The sequence below is a fragment of the Triticum aestivum genome, chromosome 3B (assembly GCF_018294505.1).
Source record: "Triticum aestivum cultivar Chinese Spring chromosome 3B, IWGSC CS RefSeq v2.1, whole genome shotgun sequence".
In the NCBI taxonomy this organism is placed as follows: Eukaryota; Viridiplantae; Streptophyta; class Magnoliopsida; order Poales; family Poaceae; genus Triticum; species Triticum aestivum.
The window spans coordinates 406,991,311-407,013,272 of record NC_057801.1 but is presented as its reverse complement, the minus strand read 5'-3'; the positions used below and the strand labels follow the sequence as shown (position 1 = coordinate 407,013,272).

General features: G+C 44.0%; 1 protein-coding gene and 1 long non-coding RNA gene across 2 annotated transcripts; both read left to right on the top strand.

The window, feature by feature from the left end:
* The first annotated feature begins 1,074 nt into the window (after nucleotides 1-1,074).
* Nucleotides 1,075-8,219, top strand: LOC123070092 (ABC transporter G family member 36). The gene is made up of 21 exons (XM_044493115.1): nucleotides 1,075-1,575; nucleotides 1,671-1,791; nucleotides 1,873-1,961; nucleotides 2,149-2,393; nucleotides 2,521-2,597; nucleotides 2,715-2,768; nucleotides 2,866-2,956; nucleotides 3,057-3,358; nucleotides 3,441-3,722; nucleotides 3,818-4,134; nucleotides 4,233-4,393; nucleotides 4,478-4,744; nucleotides 4,833-5,083; nucleotides 5,169-5,501; nucleotides 5,576-5,866; nucleotides 6,037-6,120; nucleotides 6,201-6,334; nucleotides 6,882-7,109; nucleotides 7,192-7,363; nucleotides 7,473-7,727; nucleotides 7,822-8,219. The coding sequence occupies exons 1-21, from the start codon at nucleotides 1,223-1,225 to the stop codon at nucleotides 8,077-8,079; spliced, it is 4,365 nt and encodes a 1,454-aa protein (XP_044349050.1). The 5' UTR covers nucleotides 1,075-1,222; the 3' UTR covers nucleotides 8,080-8,219.
* Nucleotides 8,220-13,355: 5,136 nt separating this feature from the next.
* LOC123070091 (uncharacterized) lies at nucleotides 13,356-21,605 on the top strand. Its single transcript, XR_006433361.1, has 2 exons — nucleotides 13,356-13,887; nucleotides 14,000-21,605. It is a non-coding gene; the product is annotated as an uncharacterized lncRNA (long non-coding RNA).
* Nucleotides 21,606-21,962: the final 357 nt, after the last annotated feature.

Below are 21,962 nucleotides of genomic sequence, written 5' to 3'. Positions count from 1 at the left end.
AGACCTAAAATGTAAATTTGGGATTTTTGGCCCAAAAAACGACTCCAACAATGCATCTAAAAGTGATGCATGGGGATAAAAATTGTTTTGGTGGCCATCTAGATTTTTCTACCCAGTACCAATATTTGAGTCCTTACTACACGTCCAAAAATACCAACAAAGTACCGCAACCCAACCATCGCGGCGTTTTCACCGCCACTGTACCGGCCCACCCTACGTTAGCGCCAGCCGATCACCGACCCCCACGACGGCCGCTGAGTTTGCGACGCCACCGCCCAGTCCCGTCGAGCCCCCGCTGACGCTCGATTTCGGCCAGCCATCACCGGATCAGCGCACCCCCCCCCCCACACACACACACATTCCAGGCAACACACAATTTGTGAATGACGCCATGGATATGCTTTTATTGAATAATAACTAATATCACATGAAGGCCTCTTTGGTTCATATGATAGTAATAGAAAAATCATAAAAAGTAAAAATGACATGTATCTCACCCCGCAAAAAAAAGAAAAAGACATGTATCTCAATTTTTATAGGGAAAGAGGTCTCATTTGATGCATAGGTAAGAATTTTCCATTGAGTATAGCCTAATGTTTTTTTCATTTGAAATGTAAAGGATTGGTTTCTACTCACATAGAAATAGAAATTTATTCCTGCGAACCAAAGGGCGCCAGAGAAAATCTTCCTTATAGAATTCCTATTAATTTCCTACTATAAACAAAGGAGGCCGAAAATAGAGTGGACGGAGGGGGGAAAGCTGGGAAATTAATACTTGCGAGTTTAATCAAGCCCGCCTTCCCGCAGGTAATGCTGGCGAAATAAATGCTGGCTCGCCAATCCTCCGCGGAAGGACACGCCCTTCTAGAGGACTGCGGGCCCTAGTCCAGCCTCGGAGTACGGACTAGGCTTCTAGAAGCGACAAGATGCCGCACAGTAGAAATGGACGGGGATTTCCGTGGTAACCAAGCCGTCTCCCGTGTTCTCACTTTCCTCGCTTCCCAACTCTGACTCGCAAGCGCAAGCCAAGCCACCACCTTCTTCCCTCCCCCGTTCCGTCCCAAGGGACTCCCACGCCCTACAAAACCCCCGTCCTCCCAGCTTCCCTCCCAGCACCAGCAGCAGTCCCACCTCACCCGAATAAGCATAAACGCGCCTGAAAGGCTTGAAACACAACCGAAAAGCCCTTGGAAATCACGCCGACGGTGGGGGGCTAGGGGAGATGGACGCGACGGCGGAAATCCACAAGGTCGCCAGCATGCGGCGCGACAGCGGCTCCATATGGCGGCGCGGCGACGACGTGTTCTCGCGATCGTCCAGGGACGAGGACGACGAGGAGGCGCTGCGCTGGGCCGCGCTCGAGAAGCTGCCCACCTACGACCGCGTCCGCCGTGCCATCCTCCCGCCTCTCGACGGCGGCGAGGGCGCGGCCCCCGGAGCGGCGGCGGGGAAGGGGGTCGTGGACGTGCACGGCCTCGGGCCGCGCGAGCGCCGGGCTCTCCTCGAGCGCCTCGTGCGCGTCGCCGACGAGGACAACGAGCGCTTCCTGCTCAAGCTCAAGGACCGCCTCGAACGGTGCGTGCGTGCTACTACTCGTTTCCGTTTCCTGGGCGGAGCTCGTCGCCATGCCTGCCGGGTGTTTGATGATTTGTGCGTGTTTGGTTGCGCAGGGTTGGGATTGAAATGCCGACGATCGAGGTGCGGTTCGAGCACCTGGTGGCGGAGGCGGAGGTCCGGGTCGGCAACAGCGGCCTCCCCACCGTCCTCAACTCCATCACCAACACGCTCGAGGTGATCATCGCACCAACACGTTTGTGTCTCTGCGTGTCAGTGGAAGAGATCATTGATTTGTTTTGGTTGTGCTTGGTGCAGGAAGCGGCGAACGCGCTGCGCATACTCCCCAACAGGAAGCGGACCATGCCCATCCTCCACGACGTCAGTGGCATCATCAAGCCCCGCAGGTAGTCAAAAGATCTCTCTTGCCTTTTGGCCACAGAAAACATGCGATGCTCATGCTCATGCTCTGCTTGCCTGCGGAGTACACTTGTCACCTGTTTGAACATTGAACTTGTAGACTTTGACCCAGGTCTTTTGGAGCTCGGTTTCATTCATCGCTCCTTCCACCTCACGCTCTTTTCGTTCGCGCAGGATGACACTCCTGTTGGGCCCACCTGGGTCAGGCAAGACCACCTTGCTGCTTGCCTTGGCCGGGAGGCTCGACGAAGACCTCAAGGTCTCAGGCAATGTTACCTATAACGGGCACGGGATGGAGGAGTTTGTGCCGGAGAGGACGGCGGCGTACATAAGCCAGCACGACCTCCACATAGGGGAGATGACCGTGAGGGAGACACTCGCCTTCTCCGCACGCTGCCAGGGTGTTGGCACTCGCTTTGGTACCATTCTCTGCAACTGTCACATGCACTTGCTCATGCATTCATTTCTGCTGTTTTCATATTCTGTGGGATTGGCTTAGTTTGCTTGAGATATGCTTATCAAGCTTCCTTTTTGTTACATTGCCAGATATGCTGACTGAGTTGTCGAGGCGAGAGAAGGCCGCAAATATCAAGCCAGATGCTGATATTGATGCATTTATGAAGGCAAGACTTGCAAATCCGAAATAAACCAAGAATATTTCGGTGGTTTCTGTGTGTTCTTCATGATATCTAATCTGAAATGAAGACTTCATGTTTTTTTTTTCTGTTTATCTTCATTAGGCGTCTTCAATGGGAGGTCTGGAGGCCAATGTGAACACAGACTATGTACTGAAGGTAGTACATGAAACTTTGAGCTACAGCTACGAGTAACTTCAGATTGAATTACCCAAATCTGTCTTGCTCACCGTTTGGACAATGCTACATTCTACAGATATTAGGACTAGAGATTTGTGCAGACACGATGGTTGGGGACGAGATGCTGAGGGGCATCTCTGGTGGACAACGGAAGCGTGTTACAACTGGTAAAAAAAATAGAACTCCAGCTCCATTTCAGTATGTATGTCAACGTCAGCTATTAAGTAAACAGTTACATGAATAAGCTTACGTTGATATGTCCTGTAGGTGAGATGCTGGTTGGGCCGGCCAAGGCGCTCTTCATGGACGAGATCTCAACTGGGCTCGACAGCTCAACTACATTCCAGATTGTAAACTCACTCAGGCAATCTGTGCACATCCTTGGTGGCACAGCCGTCATCTCCCTGCTGCAGCCAGCCCCTGAAACGTACAACTTATTCGATGACATCATCCTCCTCTCTGATGGCCAAGTCGTGTACCAGGGCCCTCGTGACGACGTGCTTGAATTCTTCGAGTCTGTGGGGTTCAAGTGTCCTGAAAGGAAGGGCGTCGCCGACTTCTTGCAAGAGGTACTTATATTGCCATTGCCACCACCCATGTACTGAATGGGTGCTTTTATTAAAGATGTGTCTCTGTGCGATTAATGGATAGGTGACTTCGAAGAAAGATCAAAAGCAATACTGGGCGCGGGGTGATGAGTCCTACCGGTTCGTGCCGGTTAAGGACTTTGTGCGTGCATTCCAGTCATTCCACACCGGGAGAGCTATAAGAAAGGAGCTCGCTGTGCCATTCGACAAGAGCAAGAGCCATCCAGCAGCATTGACAACTACGAGGTATGGTGTGAGTGGCACGGAGCTGCTAAAGGCAAACATTGACAGGGAGATCCTCCTCATGAAGAGGAACTCTTTCGTCTACATGTTTAGAACCTTCCAGGTAATTGCCATTAGTACAAACAAATATATTGGTTGGTATAATGGAATGAGAAGCAACATACGCATGACGGATTCCCTCATATTCTGGCATTACAGCTGATCCTCATGTCATTTATTGCAATGACGCTCTTCTTCCGTACAAAGATGAAGCGCGACTCGGTGACAAATGGGGGCATCTACATGGGGGCACTCTTCTTTGGTGTGCTCATGATCATGTTCAATGGCTTCTCTGAGCTTGCACTCACCGTCTTTAAGCTACCTGTGTTCTTCAAGCAGAGGGACCTCCTTTTCTACCCAGCATGGGCCTACACAATACCCTCATGGATCCTCAAGATCCCAATAACATTTATTGAGGTTGGCGGTTATGTTTTCATAACATACTATGTCATGGGGTTCGACCCAAATGTAGGCAGGTGAGATTGATGGGGATTCTCTTTTTGGTTAACAACTGCGCATCTTGTTTTGATGCTGTTCGGAAATGTTCTGACAGTACCTGCTATCCATCAACCAGGTTCTTCAAGCAATATCTTCTTATGTTAGCAATCAATCAGATGGCGGCATCACTCTTCCGATTCATTGGTGGAGCAGCAAGGAACATGATTGTTGCGAATGTCTTTGCATCATTCATGTTGCTCATTTTTATGGTATTGGGCGGATTCATTCTAGTAAGAGGTAAATATTCATCCTTCTTGCCTAATAGTCCTTGGCAATACAGATTTTTTTCATATGTAAGCCTTCCTTCTTTTGAACTTGCAGAAAAAGTGAAGAAATGGTGGATTTGGGGCTACTGGATCTCCCCACTAATGTATGCACAGAATGCCATCTCAGTGAATGAGTTCTTCGGTCACAGCTGGGATAAAATATTGAATAGCACGGCCTCAAACGAGACCCTTGGAGTGCAAGTCCTGAAGTATCGCGGAGTGTTTCCAGAAGCAAAGTGGTACTGGATCGGTTTGGGTGCAATGCTCGGGTACACTTTGTTGTTCAATGCTCTCTTCACTCTTGCCCTTACATACCTGAAGGGTGAGTACATGCAGAACTAGTTTGATCATTTTTCGTGGATTTGGTTATTATCTATTCCTGAGAACGGTTTCATCTTGGGGTTTTCCAGCATACGGTAACTCCCGTTCGTCGGTATCTGAAGACGAACTGAAGGAGAAGCATGCCAACCTGAACGGTGAGGTTCTGGACAATGATCGCCTGGAATCACCAAGCAATGATGGGCCGATACGAATGAACACTGGAAATGACTCAGCAATAGTCAAAGAGAATTCTAGCCCCATGCAAAGGGGAATGGTGCTTCCATTTCTCCCGCTTTCACTCACGTTTGACAACATCAGATACTCTGTTGACATGCCACCGGTAATTGATAAAAAAATGCTTCTGTTACAGTATCATCGTAGGTCATTGCCGTAGATCCTAACCATGAGTACGAAATTTGTTTCAGGAAATGAAAGCACAAGGCGTAGTTGAAGACCGATTGGAGCTCCTCAAAGGTGTTAGTGGATCTTTCAGGCCAGGGGTACTGACTGCCCTGATGGGTGTCAGTGGTGCTGGCAAGACTACTCTGATGGATGTGTTGGCAGGGAGAAAGACAGGTGGGTACATTCAAGGAAACATCAGCATTTCAGGATACCCGAAGAAACAAGAGACCTTTGCACGCGTATCAGGATACTGCGAACAGAATGATATCCACTCTCCGCAGGTGACAGTCTATGAGTCGCTGCTTTTCTCAGCGTGGCTCCGTCTCCCCGAGGATGTTGATTCAAACAAAAGAAGGGTCAGTCAACCGAAATAGCAATTATTAGCTTTAGTTAATACACGATCGACTGTTTCTTACCTCTGTGTATGCAGGTGTTCATCGAGGAGGTGATGGAGCTTGTGGAGCTCAAGCCTCTGAAAGATGCATTGGTTGGTCTACCGGGAGTGAATGGTCTGTCAACTGAACAGAGGAAGAGGCTGACCATTGCTGTAGAGCTCGTTGCTAATCCTTCTATCATTTTCATGGATGAGCCAACCTCCGGACTTGATGCCCGAGCAGCCGCAATCGTGATGAGGACAGTGAGGAACACTGTTGATACTGGTAGAACTGTGGTTTGCACGATTCATCAACCTAGCATTGACATATTTGAAGCATTTGATGAGGTGAGTGAGATTTCACAGCGGAGATTTCTACCAGCTTTCCTGTGGACATTCTGTACTGTAGAAGTGTGATCTGCACGATTCATTAGCCTGGCTTGACCGCTTGATTATGGCTGGTTGTCCAAACCTTGAATTATGCCCTGAGATCTAAACTTCCTGATCAATGCTTGCAGCTATTCCTGATGAAGCGAGGTGGAGAAGAGATCTATGCTGGTCCATTGGGCCATCATTCTGCAGACTTAATCAATTACTACGAGGTAAACCAATGTTACAAGAATTTGAATATTGCCCTAATCTAATTTGCTTACTGATAAGCCCATGGTTTTGTTTTGCTCAGGGCATTCATGGGGTCAGCAAAATTAAAGATGGCTACAATCCGGCAACATGGATGTTGGAAGTGACAACGATCGGTCAAGAACAGATGCTAGGGATTGATTTCAGTGACATATACAAGAAATCTGAACTCTACCAGTGAGTAACTTACTTGCCATCCTAGACATAGTCATTTGGAATCACATTAGATGGTCAAGGAAACATAGTTACTTTAAGTATGCTACAGATAAAGTAACTTGGCATACTACAGATAAATAGGTACGTACTAGATTTAGGCCCTGTTCGGAACTTCCCCACTCCGCGGAGTTGGGGGAGCTGGGTTTTGGCAGCTCGGGCAAATTAGGCTAAAGTGTGGTCCGCTCCGGGAGCGGAGTTAAAGGAGTGGAGAGAAACCGAACGCAGCCTTATTTATATGGTATGTCAAAACCTTAGAAGTTTGCTACAGGTAACTGAGCATACTAATACAACTAAGATATGATAACAAACTGAAGGACTACCCGGTTGTAACATACTAATGCTCTTTGACTTGGACTTAGATTTGCAAAGGCAGACTTCCAATAGGCCAGCTTTTTTTTCTGAAACGGTTTTTTCTTCTTCTAAGTGGACAATAGGCCAGCTTTCCTTTCTCCAATGCATTTTTGCTATGGCAGATGTAGATGTAATATTGGTATGTTACCTTTTGCAGGAGAAACAAGGCATTGATAAAGGAACTAAGCCAACCCGTGCCGGGTTCAACTGATCTGTATTTCCCTACCCAGTACTCGCAGTCTTCGGTCACACAATGCATGGCTTGCCTGTGGAAGCAGAACCTGTCATACTGGAGGAACCCTCCTTACAATGCCGTTAGGTTCCTTTTCACTACTGTGATTGCTCTCCTCTTCGGCACCATCTTCTGGGACCTTGGTGGCAAAATGTATGTCATGACACACACATCCTATATAGCAAGCAAGCAGCCAAGCTTTGAAACTTTATTTATCTCTTGCTTCTTATTCCAGGAGCCAGTCACAAGACTTGTTCAACGCCATGGGGTCAATGTATGCTGCAGTGCTGTTCATCGGTATTATGAACTGTACTTCGGTTCAACCAGTGGTGGCTGTGGAGAGGACAGTCTTTTACCGTGAAAGAGCAGCCGGCATGTACTCAGCATTCCCGTACGCATTTGGCCAGGTGAAAGTTGTTCTCCTATTATTCAAAGTTCCAGGTGCTCATGCTCTAAGCTGGTGGTTGCATTACTGAGAGTCAGAGTCTGATTAGTGTTAAAACTTCTCTATTGCAGGTTGTCATTGAACTCCCATACACACTTGCTCAGGCTACCGTATACGGAGTCATAGTTTACTCGATGATTGGGTTTGAGTGGACAGCTCCTAAATTCTTCTGGTACCTCTTCTTCATGTACTTCACGCTGCTCTACTTCACATTCTACGGCATGATGGCTGTTGGCTTGACACCCAACTACCACATCGCCTCAATCGTCTCGTCAGCATTCTACGCCATCTGGAATCTCTTCTCAGGTTTCATCATCCCCCGACCAGTAAGTGCCATCACCTTTGGCAGTCCACGTCTACTCCTTTTTTCAGCATTTCGTAGCTTAACTATTCCCCGTTTTACCATGAAACAATGTGCAGAAAGTTCCAATCTGGTGGAGATGGTATTGCTGGGTATGCCCCGTAGCGTGGACACTGTACGGGCTGGTTGTCTCACAGTTCGGCGATGTCACAACGCCGATGGAGGACGGCACTCCCGTGAAAGACTTTATAGAGGGCTACTTCGACTTCAAGCACAGCTGGTTAGGTTATGTTGCTACGGTGGTTGTGGCGTTCGCGGTGCTGTTTGCCTTCTTGTTCGGTTTTGCCATCATGAAGCTCAACTTCCAGAAGAGGTAGATGATGACGATATGAGGCATGTTCTAAAAAGAAATGCATTAGTTGCCCGCAAATATGAATCGATGTGTACATATCATTTGACCACATGGAATGTTTAGGTCCATTAGTTATCTTGTCCTGGTACTCCCTCCGTCCGAAAATACTTGTCATCAAAATGAATAAAAGGGGATGTATCTAGATGTATTTTAGTTCTAAATACATCCTTTTTCGTCCATTTTGATGACAAGTATTTTCGGACGGAAGGAGTACATCATAGAGGTCTATCTTTTGGAAACATTTTGCACCGCACGAATGCTTGTTTTAGTAAACAGAATATATTAATATCAAGACGATATCAAGTACACCTGGCTTCTGCAACAACTCAATACCACGAGCAACTTGAGACATTGATGATGCACACATCCAAATTATTACTACTCTATCTATCTACTACCCCTATAAAAGGAAGAAAGGGCGGAGAACCAAATCATCATATCCATTCGAAAAAAGTTCATATAACCCCCACAACTATCAATTTTGGGCCACATTACCCCCCCACGTCTAGAACCGGGATCTTAATCCCTTGAGCTTTCACAAACAAGTCAAAACACCCCCTGCGGCCCATTTTAGTGGTTTCAGAGGGCGGTTTTGCCAACGTGGCGCCTGACGCGTGGGACCGGCATGCCAGGTAGGATCTGGGAGGGTTGGGTGCGGTGTAAATCCCCCCTTGCGCCTCGAACCGGTTCGACCCAGCCAGCCTCTTCGTCTGCTTCGACCCCCAGCCTCTTCGTCTTCGCCGCCCCCTCAGTTCTCTCTCCCCGACGACGACGGCGGCAGGAGGGACGGCGATCGGCGACATGAACTGAGCGCCCCGAGCCGACGGCACGTGCAGGTTTGTAAACGCATCTGATTTTGTCTGAGAAGTGAACCACCATGTGTTCGATTTCTCTGTTCTAGTTAGGGTTTTGGGGGTTTTGGGGGATTTCAAAATCAACCCAGATGGTCGTCTTCTTGTTGTTTTCATGCATTCAGCGGTCCATGTGGTTAGTGCGGTCGTGCTGGATAGCCATGGTTTAGGGTTCGTTGATTTATGGCTGATTCGGTTTGAACTGAACTGAAAGGGGGGATTTTGATTCAGAGATATTTTTTTTCATAGGTTTGAGCCATGGATCCGCTGGACTATCTCTGCATCAGGTTTCATTTCAGAGGACAGTTTGAACATGATGGAACAGAGTGGCAGTATGTGAATGGAAGTCAAGGCCTTTCAACAGTACAACACCACAAAATTAGCCTTGAAGAACTGAAGAAAAAACTTGCAGAGCATGTGCCTTGTTCAGATAAGCAACTGCAGGAAACAAATTTACATTGGAAGTTCCCTGGGATGATTAGAGATGGCCAAATGAATAGTGCCCTGGTGATGTTGCATGACAAAAAATCTGTCCTGGAGATGGCCAAACATGTCACTGATGCAGGGGTCATGGACATTTATGCTAACATTCCTGATGATTTTGTAGCACAAGAAGCTAGTGAATGGGAGGAAGAATATGCAGTAGATATAGGGGAAGGTAGTTGTGATGTTGATTCAGAGGAGGAGATGCACCAAGTGCCAGAACAGGAGCAGCAGCAAGTTTCAGAGGATAATAGACAACAGGAAAGACAGGAGATGCATCAAATGGCATATAATTTAGAGGAGGAGGAGATGCACCAAGTGCCAGAACAGGAGCAGCGGCAAGAACACCAACCAGATTGGCAGTGGTCAAACAATTTCTACCAGTCAGCCAGTAATCGTAAGTTACCAGTTAACAAAGGTCCCATACAAAATCATGACAGAGGAAAATCAGTTCAAAATGAGGATAGTGGTATTGATAGTTCAACATCTGATAGTGACTATGTTGTCCCTCCAGCAGAGAGTAATAGTTCAGCATCTGATGATGAAGTGTTGGAGTTGAGAAAATATGCAAAAGAGTTGAAGCAGAAAGTGAGAAAGAAGATGCTGAGAGAAGATGAGGGGAAATCTTGCAAAGTGCCTGATGATTTTGTTGTGCCTAAAACAGGTAAGCTAGATGATTCAGATGGAGAAGGCACACCCCATTTTGATAGTGATGATGATCTGTCATATGATGAGGGCAGTGATGTAGAGGTCACTGAAGTGAGGAGGAGGAAGACAACACACAGAGTGTTTGATGGCACTAGTGAGAAACCTGAATTTGATGTTGGAATGGCATTCACTGACAGTAGGGAATTCAAGCAGGCTTTGGTTAAATATGGGCTAGTTAATTTCCACCACCTAAGATTCCCTAAAGATGAGAAGAAGAGGGTCAGTGCACAGTGCTCTTGGCCTGGATGTCCTTGGAGCATCTATGGATCAATTAGCAGCAGGTCTGATTGGCTACAAGTTGTGAGGTACAACAATGAGCACACATGCATTCCTAGGAGGGACAACAAGCTGGTTACTAGCACAGTTATTGCAAAAAAATATTTCAGGCAGATTAGGGACAATCCTACTTGGAGGGTGGAGAAAATGCAAGAGGCAGTACTTGAGGATTTGCTAGCTGATGTGAATCTCTCAAAGTGCAAAAGGGCTAAAAAGCTTGTCATGGCAAAGCTCACTGATATGACCAATGGTGAGTACTCTAGAGTGTTTGACTACCACCTAGAATTAGTTAGAAGCAATCCAGGGAGCACTGTAGCTGTTTGTTTAGATCCAGACATTCATGACAAGCCAGTCTTTCAGAGAATGTATGTGTGCCTTGAGGGTTGCAAAAAAGGGTTTCTAGCTGGATGCAGAAGAGTGGTGGGATTAGATGGCTGCTTTCTGAAAGGGGCAGTAACAGGGCAAATTTTGTCTGCTATTGGCAGAGATGCTAATAATCAGATGTACCCACTTGCTTGGGCCACAGTTGAGGTTGAAAGCTATGAGTCATGGTATTGGTTTCTCTCACTTCTCCAAAAGGACCTGCAGATAAGCAATCATGGTGATGGATGGGTTTTCTTATCTGATCAACAGAAGGTATGTGCTGAATGTTTTCATATGTTCATGGTAGGTAGAGTCATGTTAGCTGGGCTCTTTATGGTCGACTCATCGGCCTCGACTGTACATGCATGTCAGGTAGAGTCATGTTAGGTGGGCTCTTTATGGTCGATTATGGTCGACTCATTGTTCGTCTTCTCATTGCTATTAAACTGCAGGGTCTTATCAGGTCTGTTAATGAAATTATTCCTGAAGCGGAGCACAGAATGTGTGCCAGACATATATATGCAAATTGGAGGAAGCAACATAGGGAGAAGAAATTGCAGAAAATGTTTTGGGCATGTGCCAAGTCCTCTGATAGGAGTCAGTTCAACTACAACAAAGCCAAATTAGCACAGAAAAGTCCAGAAGGAGCTAGAGATATTATGAACACTGCACCAGAACACTGGAGTAGAGCATACTTCAGACTAGGCTCATGGTGTGATTCAGTTGAGAATAATATGTGTGAATCATTCAACAATGCAATTATGAGGTCAAGGTTTTACCCTGTCATCACATCACATGAGATCATTAGAAAGAAGGTGATGGCACGGATACAAGAAAACAGGGGCAAATCAGCAACATGGAGTGGAACCATTTGCCCAAACATTTTCAAGAAGTTGAAGTTGAACATCAAGAGGTCAGCTAATTGCCAGGTGCTTTGGAATGGAAAAGAAGGTTTTGAAGTACAATAAGGAGAACATAGGAGGTACACATTCAACTTGGAAAAGTGGCAGTGCTCTTGCAGATACTGGGAACTATCAGGTTTGCCTTGCAGCCATGCCATAAGTGCAATCTACACTTGTGGCAAAAAGATAGATGATTTCATTGCACCATGCTATCTTATCAGTGAGTACAACAAGATATATGATCATGTTTTGCAACCAGTTGAGGGGAAAGAGAATTGGCCAGTATCAGAAAATCCAAAGCCACATCCACCTCCTCAGAGGGTAATGCCAGGAAGAAAGAAGACAAAAAGAAGAAAAGAGGAGGGTGAAGAAACTAAAAATGGAAAGCTGACAAAGAAGGGCTGTAGAATAACATGCTCTTTATGTGGAAATTTTGATCATAACAAAAGGAAATGTCTTCAGAATCCAGAAGCTGGAAAGAAAGCCAATGGGAGCTACACCAGAGCAGCAAAAAGAATAAGGAAAAGGCAGCAAAAGGAAAGCACTGAGGTGGTATCTTCTCTTTGTCATGTTTCTCTTTCTTTCTTCACAATATTTACTAATTTACTTTTCTTTTTCATTTCTTAGATGGCACAGGAACAATCATCAAGGAAGAAGAAGCAACAGTGTCCAGTGGCACCACCTCCAGGAGCAACATCTTCTCAGCCAGCTCCTACAACTCAAACATCACATGCTCCAGCACAGCAGAGACAAGTTCGCAAAGGAAAGAAGAGTATAAAGAAAACAACACCAGGAACATCTTCTCAGCCAAGAGCATCTTCTCAGCCAAGAACATCTCAGCCAAGAGCATCTTCACATCTAGCAACATCTCAGCCAGGAGCATCTTCACATCCAGCAACATCTTTCCAGCCAAGAACATCTTGTCAACCAATAACATCTTCTCAGCCAGGAGCATCTTCACAATCAGGAGCATCTTCTCAAGTGCCACAGAATGACAGGCTCTATTGGCTTATAACTGGAACTGTTAGAAAGTGAAACAAATGATTGGCATTGATGTGTAACATCAGCTATTAAGTATGTGCTTTTGTTGATGTAAAGCATCAAAAGAAAATCATGTCTGGATAGTTAAGACTTCAGAGCTAAGCTATTTTGTGAACTGCTGTTATGTCAGACTATATAGTGAGAAGTACTATTTATATTCATGTGCAATGCATCTTTGTTGCATAGTTTTGTCATTACCAAACTGTACATTGCTGTCAGAACATTGTACATTCAGGGGAAATGCTGTCCAACTGCATTGGGGGCGCAGGGGGGATTTAGAACGCACCCAGCCCTCCCAGATCCTACCTGGCATCCTGGTACCACGCGTCAGATGCCACGTTGGCAAAACCGCCCTCTGAAACCACTAAAATGGGCCGCAGGGGGTGTTTTGACTTGTTTGTGAAAGTTCAGGGGATTAAGATCCCGGTTTTAGACGTGGGGGGTAATGTGGCCCAAAATTGATAGTTGTGGGGGTTATATGAACTTTTTTCTTTCTATCCATTCAAACCTGCAATCTAATGATCTACCTTGCTTCAAAACATCAAACATGTTTTATGCTTTAATTACCCACCATGTCATTGGATTACAATCATCACAAACACGTCCGGTCAAAAAAAAGCGCCCTCCCGCGACCACGCCCTCGGGCAGTTTGGCCCCTGCCCGACCTCTTCCCCCACATACTCCCCGCCAGCCACCGTCGCCTCCGTCTGCACGCCGCCGGACCGCCACGCCCACTCTCCAGCCGCTCGGCCGCCCCGTTCACGCGCCGCCCCGTCCGGCCCCTCCCCGCCCCGTCCACAACGCGCCCGCCCAGACGAGAGCTGAGCCGTCAGGGCCGCCGCGCCCAGCCGAGCCGTCAGGGCCGCCGGCGTGCCGCCCGGTCCGCCGTCGCCGCCATCCCTCCTCCACGCACTGCCGCCTCCACCGAGGAAGAGATGCCCCGCGAAGGGGAAGTCCCTCCAGGGACGGCGCAGTCGGCAAGCGCCGCGTAGGCGTCGGCGAGGACATGGGCGAGGGAGGTGGCCCTGTTGTGCGCGGCGGGGAGGCAGATGCCGACCGCGTGTCTCCTCTCTGAAGGGGTGTGCCTGCATCCGATGGTGAGGGACCCTAGCTCCACACCCTTTTGCCGTTGATGAATGAAACCTGCAGGTACATCTCTTTCTTTCTCTGATCTACTTTTCCTCTCTCATATACACAGTTCTGCACCTTCTCTGCCACTAACACGATGGAATGAAGCATCTTGCCTGATGTCTTTGTTTAGTTTCTGTAGGTGAAGGTTCTGAAGTGTGAGCTCTGAAGTTCTTCCCCACGCGGTCCCATACTGTCGCATCATAGGTAATTGACTGCCTGCTTTTCTAATGCTTGTGTTTTTAGTAGACTGCTGGTGTATCCTGTCATTCTGTGTATGTTGCAAACGGGAAACTAGAAGATTTTTTGATGGGATTTCCCGCTTACCTTCCATGGGAGCTTCAGTTGGATTGCTGATGTTGCCACTAGATTCATTTGTGCAAAGAAATCTGGAACACAGAAGATGGCAATTGCATGTTGTGCACGGACTAATTGGCTGGTCATTCTGGGGGTATATGCTACTGTTTTTCAAGGTACACTCAGTGTTTATTAGCATCGAGTTACATGGTAGACATGACAGGAGAAATAAATTGATATTTTCGATAAATAAACGAGAAATAAATTGATAGGAACTCTCTGTGTGTCCTCTCCAGATTAGGAGGGCACGGAGAGACACAGAATCGAGAAATGAGTCCTCTCTAGATAGATTAGCAGTATTGTTAGGCTGGACAGCTCTGAATGTTGACCGCAGATTCACACGGATTCCGCTATCTTCACACTATGGATTCTGCTATCGATTCACACGGTGTTTGACTTGCTTGTTTCATCCAGATTTCACACTATCTTGCATAAATCCAGTTCTGATTTTGTACATAATCATTAACATTTTAGGCTTTCAGGAGCCGTAAAACCAGTTGCCACTTTCCAGATTGTTGACATTAGAGGTAGGATCAATGGGGTGATTAGTACTTACAGCAGCCGGTGAAAATCAACGACATTACTGAATCATTGAAGCTTCTTGGTAGTTCCCAGGTTATAAATTCCTATGATTTCAGATGTACATCAGTCCAGGAATGCAGCAGCCAGAACAATGGACAATGATGGTACTATGAGTGGCTAGGTATTGACCTACTGGGTCAAGTTGCTGGTGACTCTATGAGGTGTGCAAAATCTGGATCTGCGAATCCCCCTAGTTGCCTTGGGGGATAGATGTTGCAAATAGGTCAAGGTTAGTTATATTTCTTCTTTGCCACTTTATCTGGATAATCATCTCTAGCCAGATCACTTAAGACGATATAATCTGCTATTTACTTTTTATGTGGTTTCAACATGAGCAAGATCACTTTAAGACAATGGAGAATGCTATTTTTCTGCCGACTGTCAGTTAGCGATAGGCACATACGATCGCTTCCGCCTGTTTTTTTCCTTCGATCTTTCTTTACGATCGCTCCCGCTCCCGCCCGCTGTCGATCCACAATCCCCGCATGTCTCGCTCGTCCCCGCTCGAGCCTTTTTTGGGCTGTCTTTTTTTTTAATTTCGGTAAAAAAAATAGGAGTGCTGGGGGAGTCGAACCTGGGATCTAATAGATCCAGCGATATTAGGAACCTAGCAGCAACCACCTAAGCAAACTCTATGTTGTGATTTGATTCTTGTTACGTACTTTTCATACCTTTATGTTGAGGTAGACTTTTCTACTCACAGATCTGATCGAGTGTTATTCTGCTGTTGTTTTCGGTTTTTCTTACAAACTTTTTACCAAAAAATATACAAAACATACATTTTTATCAAAAATAAATTAGAGATGTGAGTTGAGCTCACGATTTAACATATAAGACTAGACTCTTGTACTCTTTGTACATAGATATGAGCTGAGTTCATGGTCTTAACATGTTAATTTATTCACCGCAACCTTGATAACTTACGTACAAATATTGTAGAAACCTCGATCAGGTGAAAAACCATTTTTGAAACACATCCCGATAACTCGTGTGAAAATAGCATGATAATATAAGTACCGTATACATGATAACTTTGGTCCAGTGGGGGAGTGTTGTTTGACGATAATTTATGTGTAAATAGCATGGTAACTCACGCATAACAAACTTGATCACTTATATACAAACACCGTGATAACTTTTGTACAAACATCCTTATAGCGTGCTAGTGGTCCGGCCCACGAAAACGACTTGTTTTTGGCGAGATATGGATCTCATAACTTGATGAACAAATATTATGTTAACTTTGACCCAGAAAAAAGTTGCTTAAATATACTCCGGCATCTTCAGTGGTACGTAATACTCACGGTATTTTTGACCCGGCAGAAAATAGTGGTTAAATACACAACTTGATGACTTCAATATAAATAGCATGGAAATATGCGCACCATAGACCAGATAACTTAGGGGCACAGACAATGTGATAACTTTGACCTGGGATTTTTCTTTCTTTAAATCATATCTTCAATTACTTATGTGTAAAATAATATGGTAATATACGCATCGCTTACCTGATAACTTAGGTCCAAACACCACGGTAATTTTTATCCGGGAAAAAAATGTTGAAGATACATCCGCAATAACTTCTGTATAAATAGCATGATAATATATGACAACAAACCTGATAACTTAGGTACAAATAGCCTGATAACTTTAATCTGAGGAAAAAAAGGTTGTTTAAAATGTAACTCCGGTAACTTTTGTGTGCCCACACCTCTGATAACTTATGTACAAAACACCATAGTAACTTTTTATTTGGGCGAAAATATTTGTTGTGCGTGAGTTATCATGGTGTTTGTGCGTGAGTTATCATGTTCGTGCGTATACATTATCATGCTCTTTACAAAAAAGTTACCGGGGTATGTTACAACAACTTTTTTTCTTCGGGCAAAAAGTTAAGCAGTGTTTGTGAGTGAGTTAACAGGTTTGTGGCTTATATATTACCATGCTCTTTATAAAGAAATTATTGGGATTTGTTACAAAAAAAAAAAATCATGTGGTCAGAAAATTTACCATAGTGTGTTGTGCGTGAGTTATCAGATTCATGGCGTAATAAATTATCATGCTCTTTTTCCAGATAAGTTATCGGGGTGTGTTACAACAACACTTTTTCTTCACAGTTACCACAGAGATTTGTGAGTGAGTTATCAGGTTCGTGGCGTATAATTACCATGCTCTTTTACAGATAAGTTATCGAGGTGTATTGTTACAACATTTTACTTAGGGTCAAAAGGTTACAGCGGCGCGCGAGTTATCAGGTCTGTGATGCTTGGATTGCCATGTACAAAAGGAAAGGAAATTTGGTAAATAAAAAAGAAAGAAAGAAAAACAGCTTGTTTTTCTGGTCGTGTATGTAGAAGTACAAATATTTATTGGCATTCTATGTAATCACAACTTGAAACTAGACCAGATGGATATGACAAGCGATCTTGAATCAAGAGGTAGTGAGTTCAACTCCCACCTCATACCACTTTTTACCATGTTATGTTTTTTCTACCACGCTAGGAAATAAAAAGAAGCGGGATGGGATCGAGAAAGAAGGATGTGCGCCAGAAAAACCGCACGGGATTTCAGATCTGTTTACCACAGTCCGGTATAAATATTATCCAACCTAAATTATAGCCAGAATTTAAGCTAGTTCAGTTGGTTGTGAACAGCTATGGTGAACCGTAGGTATTGTGTTCGAGTCCCCATTTTGTACATTTTTTTACCACGCCAGAAAAAAAACGGGGGAAGGGAGGGGAACGAACCGGGGAGCGGGAGAAGCGATCGTGCGGATCTGTCGCTAACCACCAGTCGACTGGTGGTTAGCACAGTCACAATATATATTCAGCCACCCATGTGATATTTACTTTCTATGCGTTTTAGCATGTTCACACTCTTTAGAAGTACGCAAATGGGCAGATTTTGATTTGACAACTTGCTGTCTTAATTGTTCTGGCTGAATATTGGATTCCTGGCCCTTATGTTATCTACCTGTCATATGTTTCTGGCTGGATGTCTACTGCTTCTCTCAAGGACATGTTAGTTTCGATCGACACTATATATATCTACATAACAGTTTCAATTGGATCACATAACATTCTTTTCCCTGCAATATTACATGGTTAATTGGACTTGAATTAGCTGTGTGGTTCATGTGCACATTGTGCTTGGTTAACCATTCAGTTATCACAAATCGATGGGATAAACACAAAGTATGCACTTCCATCTATCCTTCTGATCATATTGGTATCAAGTGGTATTAAAAGTCTGAAACTGCAGGCACGTAGTTTAGGTTGTTCATACAATAATCTGCATTAGGACGTGTTTGTAAAATCAACACCAGTAGTTGTTCCTTTAGGTTGCTAGAAATCCTTCTGGCTACATCACTATTTCTGTCACAAACTGTAATAATTTGGTTTTTTGTCTCGGTATGGATAGTCAAATTGTACGAGTAGTTGTAGAAGGAATGCAGACCCTTAATCTAACAGCGATTTGTTTCGGTATAGACAGTAAAATTGTTTGATTAGTAAGTTTGTAGAAAAAATGTAGTCCCTTAATCTAATAGCGATTTGACTTTTTATGTGACACATAACATTCCTGTAACTGTAAAGACACCTCCAGATGTTGTGATTCTGCAAATTATCTAGGACATGCTTATGCTTTTGCAATACCTCTCTGATTATCTATGAATCTGCAAAAGTGCTAGCTGCCATAATTAATGTTCGATTGTTAACTCCAAACATGATATCACTATCGCATTACACATGTATGTTTTTTTCCCATAAAAGGCAAACTAATATACAAGTTTACCTATAGCTGATATGCTGTATTGGAAGTAATAGTGTGAGGGCAGCCAGGCAAGTTTCTGTATGGGTGACAGGTTCCGGTGGACAGAGGTGATCTGGACCATTGTATGTAATGAGTACTCTGATGTTTGATCAACCCATTACCTCAAAAAAATATTTTTGTATTTATAGTCGAAAAGCAGTAGTAGTGTCAGCCTATAATGCATCCACTAATTACCTATCTAGATAGCCAATGCAAATTACTAAGCAGGTTGCATTCGAATCTGGCATGTGAATTCATAGATGGAGACAAAACAAGTCGTGCATGGATGGCCGTAGAGGAGCAAACCCAGGCTATGCATTACTATTTGTACCTAGCATTTTCTGGTTTTGTTTCTTAGAAGCGCAATAATTTATTTTCCAAAAGCTTTACTTGTTAACCTGTGTATGGTGTTTGCAGGGAAAACACAGGTTTACAAAAACCCTTTTTGAAGCGTGCATACATGGCTGTAATTTTCTTATGCTTGCTTTATAAGGAACTATCTGATTTTTCTGATATGTATTTCAAACAATTATTGGGATCTACCTTTTATATCAACACTATAATATTTGAACTTATATTTTCAGATATTTCATTTTTCGCATGAGCTAAGGCACAATTTTTTGCATGATGTTCCGTGCATCTGGATTGCATTTAACTCACAATAATAGATGGAGGCATATAGGAAATTTGGGATTGCCAATAATTACATCGTCTTCCAAAATCTTACCGACAACTAGAATGGCTCTTTGTATACCTTTAGCAATGATTTATCTCATGGATTTTTATCATCTTTGTCCACTCCGTCTGCCCTTAGGATGGCTCGTTTTTGCGCTATTTGCTATAATTCCTCCTGCTTGCTGCCTGTTGCCAACAGTGGTGTGCTTGAATTGGGAGGCGGAGGTAGAGAGTGGACACCAAAGAAGAAGAATTTAAAGGGACAAAGAGAAGTCAACAATGATGGCTCTTGCCGCAAAGTCTGATTTATTGTTTAAAAAAATGGGAGGTTTGATTTAATTTAACTTGTTGTTATTACTGAAAAAGGATCACAATGTCGAATCAACCATTGTTATGGGCTTTTAGTAGGACGGTGTTGGTTACTTTGTCTTTGTTCTCGGACAATCAACCCACAATCCAGGTTTGTAAGTGACTAAAAAACAATCCGCTTCTGAATTGGGAGCTCCACCCCATATCTCTTTCCCGACACCCAGCACAGCCGGTCCTCGTCTGACTTTTGGCACTGTCAGCCCTCCTTGCTGACTTCCGGCCTTTCCCTGAGCTGCGGCCACCCCCGTGCCATTGCAGTTTCCATCTAGGACAATCATAGCTTTCTTGAGCTCCGTCATCCGTTTGCATGCCAACTGTTCGGCCAATTGACCCAACAGACCGGTGGTAATTTTCTGTTTTTTATTTCATGTTCCATTTAATACTGACGTTATCATGACCACAACCACTGGACAAGACTAATATTATGAGGAAGGCATCAATAGCGTTCCCATCGAATGGGTTGTGCCGCTCTGTTTTGACCTGTATTTCTAGGGCTCTACCACGCTAAGCCTAGAAGGTATGCAACTGGTTATCCTACCTCCCTTCTTTCAAAGAAATTGGTTATCCAACCTCTATCCATGACAATGTCCATTTTCTTTTGGTAGTGATGATCTGCATCAAGTTTCTGTTTGTAGTAAAATATATATACCCTTTGTTGCGTTCATTTCTTAGTGTCAGTTGACTTCTCAAGTGTCTTCCAGTGTGAGATTTAATGTTTTGAGTATATTTTAATTTTTGGATGCGATGAATTATCCAAGTGACTAATATTTTAGCAGTTTGTGGCAATGCTAATAAAGGATTTCAATTTTCAAGTTATGTAAATTACATCCAAAATTCTGGGACCTTGTGATTGAATCGAATACTAAAAAGAATCTATGAGGTACAGTAAGTATGCTATGGAGCTAAAGTGCAGCCCTGTATCTGTTAGTTAGAAGATTTTCTTGTGACATGTGTTACATTCTATTTTCTTGACATAGTTATTTCTTCTTGATGTGCACTTGTGTTGCCATAAATTGAATAATTGTCACTTTTTTCCGCGGCTGTCATGGATACAATTCAAGGACTTCTAGACATCATTATATATTTTCTTAACTTGCTTTTATGCTGAGTATGTTTGCTGTCTTGTCAACTGTTGGAGAGGAGCAGTGTCTATGATGAAGAATAAAATTTGAATTTGGAAGGAGCCTTTGTAATCTCTTGTTAACAAGTATGCAACATCTGTTTACAGTTCATTAAGAATGATATTTACCAATACACTGGCAGCATATACCTTATATACTTATAAGTTCTTATGTGCTATCTCCATCCCTAGAATTTATGTATCAATTCTGCAATTTCTTGGCATTGCTGCTTTGGGAATATTGACTTGGAGCTTTTGCTGAATGGTATTGTACTCCAGAAGCTAGAGTTTGAAAGGTATGTCCTGGTGCTCCTCACTTTCTGGGATGATCAATCACCTATTATACATGGCGACCTACACAGGACGAGCCCAAGCAAGCATCTTGCTTGATTTCACGAGGAAGTTAGCTAGCTATGTATACCAAGCTAGCTGATCAAAAGGCACACAATCAGTGTATGCACGCAAGAGTTGTTGGCAGCTAAAATCATGAAGCAACGGACTGACAAATCGTGGCCAACATACAAGCAGGCGAAGATAGCCAATGTATTTGCATGTTTTCTTGACTTAGACTGCAATGCAGTTAGTTTCCATGAAATAAATTATTTTGCCATCTGGTCTTTAGATACAGACATCCAGTAGATTAAATATATAGACTTCGGCACATACTTCAAATTTTGAGAGGTAACCAAAATAGTTGACACAACTTTGGGAGACAAACAAAATAGTTTTACTTGAAGCTCCTTTTCTTTTGAAATCATAATCTGATGTTCCAATAAAAGAGGATACTTTTGCAACATGTGCATTTTTTAGACGTTCTGTTGAAATAGAGTACATGGACGTGTTGTTGTGTGTGGGAGATGAGGGTGTGTATGTTTGGCACAGAGATGTATTTTATTTTTCTCCCGTTGCAACGCATGGGCATATTTTACTAGTTGCTAGAAGGAGAAAAGAACAAAAAAAAAAAACAAGATCTTAGTTGCAACAACTCAATACCACGACCAACTTGAGACATTGATGATGCACACATCCAAATTATTACTAGAAGGAGAAAAGAACAAAAAAACCAAGATCTTAGGCATGTAGTAACCAAAGACATCAACCACTACGGTGATCCACAAGCTGTTACTTTCTTCAGAGCCTTTAAAGACGGACTTGGATCCATCACTCCTACCCGCAATCCTTT